At 54.2% G+C, this 5,603-nt stretch overlaps 1 protein-coding gene across 2 annotated transcripts; it reads right to left on the minus strand.

The window, feature by feature from the left end:
* Positions 1-320: 320 nt before the first annotated feature.
* Positions 321-5,240, minus strand: SNRPC (small nuclear ribonucleoprotein polypeptide C). 2 transcript variants are annotated; one of them, XM_014258215.2, is made up of 6 exons: positions 4,782-5,240; positions 4,526-4,568; positions 4,037-4,145; positions 2,622-2,714; positions 1,938-2,042; positions 321-687 (listed from the first exon to the last, which is right to left on the minus strand). In XM_014258215.2, the coding sequence occupies exons 1-6, from the start codon at positions 4,787-4,789 to the stop codon at positions 563-565; spliced, it is 483 nt and encodes a 160-aa protein (XP_014113690.1). In that variant the 5' UTR covers positions 4,790-5,240; the 3' UTR covers positions 321-562. The 2 variants fall into 2 exon arrangements, with proteins under 2 accessions (XP_014113690.1, XP_005529427.1); XM_005529370.3 differs by having other exon boundaries at positions 2,622-2,711; positions 4,782-5,239.
* Between the last annotated feature and the right edge of the window lie 363 nt (positions 5,241-5,603).

Raw genomic sequence — 5,603 nt, forward strand, 5'->3', positions numbered from 1 at the left:
CCGCCCCCGGTCCGCCCCGCCCGGCCCCTTCCCGCACCGCCCGCGGCCGGCCCCTGCTGGCACCGTCGCAGTCGCGCTCCGGGCGTGTGCGCGGGGAGTGCGGCCACAGTGAGTCCCCTGACGTTCAGGGACCCGCTCCACGACCCCCACCCAGAGCCCAGGAGCCCCAGGAACCCACCCCGGGATCCTCCAGGACTCCCCTTCCCAGGGGTTCCCCCAGGACCCCCATCAGCCCTTAACTTCCCCTCACAGCCCAGCACTGCTCCCCACCCTTATTTTCTTCCTCAGGAGAGAGTTCAGAACAAGGCTTTGAGTCCATATGGAAACAACACCAATGCTTTATTCTTGTTTTTATCATTCAGTGGTGGAGGGGGGAAATAATAATACAATTGAAGAGACACCTAAAAAGCTAGACCTCATACAAGTCAGTGCCGGCTGTGTCCATGCACACACTGAGGTGACAGCAGAGTCCACACAATGAGTACAAAGCCCCAGGGACACAGGTCTGTGGTATTTATCATAGGGAAGGTCCTAATATGAAAAGGCAGCTCCATCTCCATCTTTATCTGTCTGGACGGGTCATTCCCGGCCTGGTTGGCACCATCATGGGTCTGGAGGGGGGCCTCATCATTGGGGGCCCTGGCATCATTGGCATGTGTCCTCCCATGGGCGGCCTCATCCCAGGAGCTGCCAGGGGAAAGACAGGTTGGAGAACAGCTCTTGGGAACACCACCTGCCCAGTCATGGTAGAACATGGATGGCTTGGGTTGGGATGGGCCTTAAAGATTAATTTCCATTCCCCCACCATGGGCAGGGACACCTTCCACTATCACAGGTTGCTCCAAGCCCTGTCCAAGCTGGCCTTGGGCATTTCCAGGGATGCAGGGGCAGCCACAGCTTCTCATCACAGCAACATCTGCCTTACCACCCTCAGAGGGGGGAAATTTCACACTATACAGTGGGCAGGTTCTCTATCCTGCTCCAGGGAACTCCCACTTTCCCAGTCTGTAATCTCTGATGTGGCAGCTGCCAAGACGGATTCCATTCCTTAAAGGAGCTCAGCCACCAGCAGAGGAGGTTATACACCCATTCTGATAATATTCACTCACTACTTATATCCAGCCACTCAATAGACACATAAGCTTAATTACTCATCTGGAAAAGTGTTCATTTGGAAAAAAGTGCTACAAAACCATCCCATGTGCTTACAAACAAGCAACAAGCACCTCTGCAAGGGAAAAACAGCCCTTAAATAATGGTTTCCATCCTATTTTGTCATTTATTTTTGCCAGGCTGCTGAATATCACAGATTGTACATTTATCTTGTGCCTTTAAAAACACTTAAAAAACACTTTCAAGCGCAAGACAATAATTGCAAAGACACTTCACTACTTTCAGTGCGCGTGTGTGTGTGTGTGTGTGTTCCCACAGACTTGTTCTGGGAACTGCTCCAGTAAGATATCCCTTGAGAATTCTTCAATTGCCAGGAAGCTCAAGAGTGGAATGGATCAAAGACATTTTAGTTTACAGTTCTGATAAAGCCTTTTCCAGGCCCATTGTTTCTCTGGAACACATTCTCCTGAGACACTTTAAAAAGTAAAATTCATTTAGTGCAAAAAATGCATCTCTTGTGCAAAATGTGAGACCTGGAGGCACCAAACTCCTAAACAATTACTGCTCAGAGCAGAGGGAGAACAGCCACGACTTCCCAGAGCTATAATTCCAGCTGCACAGTGGGTTGGTGACTCTCATTGAGAAGCAAAGGGGCTTTAAGGAGTGGCTGTAAAATTGTTATAATCCCCCATGCAGGGGTAACAGTGACACAGGCATGACCAGAATGTGACCATCCCAGCACTGAGCTCCCAACAGATGGTGGAACAGGAAACATGAAACATCACCCAGACCCCCATGGCAGAGTTACCCCATCCCACACTTACCAGGTCCGACTGGCATCATTCCCGGGGGTGGTGGGCCCATCATTGGCATCATCGGGGGCCCCCCCATGTGTGGGGCTGGCATCATGCCGGGCCGGGGGGGGCCAGCTGGACAGACACAACAGTTACACACTGGCACTCTCAGCCACCAAAGGACACTGCAGTTATTCACAGCACATGGCAGTAACTAATGCCTCAGTGACTTTACATCTGCCTCCATTCCAGCCCTGATTCAAGGTGCTAGGAAATGACCAGAGGAGGAATATGCTGGCTACCAACTCCAGCTGTGCACACCCAGCACAGGGAGCTACCACTCCCAACAGCAGGACTTGGGGCTGCGAGGGCTCTGGGCCCTTCATCAGCTCAAGGGAAAAAGGTTACCAAAGTGATTCTGTTTAGAAAAACCAACACAAACCAGCCCACTGTGCAGTTCTAACAGGGCCACCTGCAAGGAAGCCCCCATGGAATGAGGAGCTGTCTCTGCTTCTGGTGCACTCAGCATCCCAGAAATCAGAAACAGTAAGGACTGATCTGCTCTTACACAGAATTTCCTCACACTGTGGGAGCACAAGCTCAAGATAGCTTGGCTTGGCTTGAAGCTAAAAGGCCTTTTCTTTCCAAGCTGAGGACATGAGCAATACAGCTCCAGAGGGCTGTGACCCCAGTCCCAAAGTGTCCCAAACTTACGGATGCTGGGAGGAGGTGGAATCATGGCTCCGGCTGGAGGTGGTGCCGAGAACGGGGTCGGTGGAATTTTCCCTTGCTGGAATGCAGCCGCTACATTGGGGGGGAAAAGAAAAAAAAAAAAAAGGAAAGAAAGAATCCCAGGGAAAAAAAAGCCAGTTACTAGGCTGAGGAAGCGCCGGGTCACTCGTCCATGTCATGCCCCGCGGTCACGTCATGCTGTGTGCGCTGCTGTCCCCACACGCCGGACACATCCCTGGCACCTGGGGAGCACCTGAGACTCCTGGAGACAATTATTGTTACAGCTGGGACTAGAGACCTCCTGCGTGGATGTCACACCCCTGGGCAGGGCGGGAAGGTGGGTGGGTGGGAGAGGAAAAAAAATCAACCACATCACGGGATCCGCAGTGTTCCACCAGGACATACTGTGCTGGAATGGCAACGAGGCAAGGGCTGGGGAGGGGGCAAGGAGCAGGAAATAGGGGGCAAGGAAAGGGGGAAATTCCACTGGTATTGACTGGAAGGAAGGCAAAAGATGGGGAACTTTGAAGCATCACAAGGAAATAGACAAAGGGAAATAGAGTGAGGATGAGTTAGGGAAAGTCTGGACCGGACATTCTAGAAAAACTCTTCACCAAAGGGGGTTGGGCACTGAACATTCCCCAGGGAAGTGGGCACAGCTCTGAGTCTGTCAGAGCTCAGGGACCAGCTGGATGATGCTGCTGGTCACATGGTTTATTTTTGGGCAATCCTGCACAGAGCTGGGAGCAGGATCAATGATCCTTCAGGATCCTGTCCAACCTGAGATACTCTATGAGCCAAGGAGTGCTGCCATTAAGTTAATCTGGTGTTTGTATTTCTTTCACAGAGGAAAGAGACATTCCTCAGAGAAAAAAGAACCTCTTGAAGTGACAGAGGAAACAATGCCACACTTCAGTTAAGCCTTTAAGTACCAGAAAAAAACGTAACTTGGGAACTGAGGGTAAGCAACCCCAGCATGTGAAAAAATGCAACAATGCCGTTTTAATGTCCATTTTCCTATATTTTTTAATTTTTCCATGTTCTTAGCATAAATGTGCCACTGCCAAGCAGCACAGGTTTGTTATGTGGCTCTGTAGGATACCAGTGAGAGCAGTGGAACTGACAGCCCTCGTGAACAGTGACATGGAGCCACTGCCACCAGCCCTGGGAGGGAACCTCAGCTCTTCTGTGGTAGGCAAAGCTCTCAGGCTCCCCTAGGACAGCCCAAAACCTGAGGAACTCAAGATCTACACTCGAAGTCTTCACTCATGACTCACTAAGCGAAGACTCCCCAGGGAAATGAGGAAAAGTCAAGGTGGAAGCAGGGAACAGCAGCTGGAGGAAAGGCAGGGGAAGGAATGGGGAGGCAGCCAGGGTCATAGAAAGATTTGCCTTACTTGTTTTGTCAATCAGGCTCTGGGCTTGCTCCTCCATCCATTTCTGGTAATAATCCTTCACGTTCTCCTTGTGCTTCCGGCCACTGCAGTGGGTTTTTCTCACCGAGGGCTGGGAAAGGTCACAGAAACCCTAAGGTTACCCGGTGTTCATTATGATTTAAAACATGTATAATTTAGCACCATCAAGCAGGTTTGTTTCTGTGCCCAGGCACAGGAGGAGTGATGTGCAAAACCTTTATGTAAAGTTTTATCAGAATAATAAGTGTTGGTTCTCCAAAGGCTGCCCTGAGGCCCCCCCCCAACTGCTTTCTCTGACCCTGCCACTGCCCCGCTGGAGAACTCCAGGGACATTCCCTCCCTTTTTTGCATGGAAGGGGAAAATACTAAGGAACACCGCTGTGTCTCACGAGACCTGTTTTAGCCGAGGTCAGTTTTATTCTAATGTTCTTGACACACGAAAGAATTAACACACGAAAGAATTGTACTCACCGAGTCATGGGTGAGGTACGTGTCACAGTAATCACAGTAAAACCTGCGGGGTAAAAGCCTGGTTATTCAGAGCCCCCTTTGCGCTGTGAGCGTTAACGGAGCCCCGGGAACAGCCCCGCAGGGCGCCAGGGCTCGGCCCGCCCGGTCATCCACGCCCCTCACGGCCCTGGGCTCCCGGGGAGCACCAGGACCCTAGAAAAGCACCGACCCGCGCCCGGGACCCTCGGGGAGCCCCGGCCCGGCCCCCCGCACTCACTTGGGCATGGCTCTCCCGCCGCCGCCAGCCGGAAGTGACGCCCACGCGCAGTGACGCACTCAGACAGCGCCTCCGTCCGCGGCTTGACCCCCGCCAGCTGCCGTAGGGCCGGAAGTGACAGCGAATGGGCCCCGCTGTGTCGTTCTCCCCGCCCGGCAGGTGGAGCCATGCCGCACCCGTCCCTGTCTGGTCACGCCACCAACTCCCGCCCACAGGCCCGGCAGGGCCGGCATCGCCCCCTGGCGCACGGCGCGCAGGGTTCATTGAGGCATCCGATGCTGCCAAAGCGTGTTTTCCTTGTTCTCTGTGTTCTCCTCACGAACACACCCGGTGGTTCCGATCACGAGCCGCGCACAGAACAGTCTCGCGCGGTCGAAAACTGTAGGAAAAACATTGTTTTTAGGGGGAAAAAAACACCGAAGGAGCTCCCATCGAGTCTTGCACCTATATTTGTATGGCACCGCATGACGTTCAGCAGCTCATTTATATACACAAACACGCGCACTCGCCGCCATATATGGATGGCAGCGCGCGAATGTGGGCGGAGACGAGCGATCGCCCCACCCCCGATGACGCGACGGAGCCCGCGCGGAGGCCCCACCTCACGCGCGGCTCTTATTTGCATGCGAGGCACCGCCCCCTCGCCCTTGACGCGCTCCCTACCTCCCCCCTCACCGCGCGTGAGGTGACGCCAGCTGGGGGTGACGTCACGCTCCGCGCGCCGTGGGGCGGGGGGGCGCAGGCGCAGTGCCGGCGGCGAGGGCGCGCGCGCACCCCCTTCCCCCCCCCCCCCCGCCCGCCCGCCCGCCCCCGCGCGCCCCC

This window comes from Pseudopodoces humilis, chromosome 26 (assembly GCF_049639895.1).
Source record: "Pseudopodoces humilis isolate 2021_Gansu_Grassland_sample_001 chromosome 26, ASM4963989v1, whole genome shotgun sequence".
NCBI lineage: Eukaryota > Metazoa > Chordata > Aves > Passeriformes > Paridae > Pseudopodoces > Pseudopodoces humilis.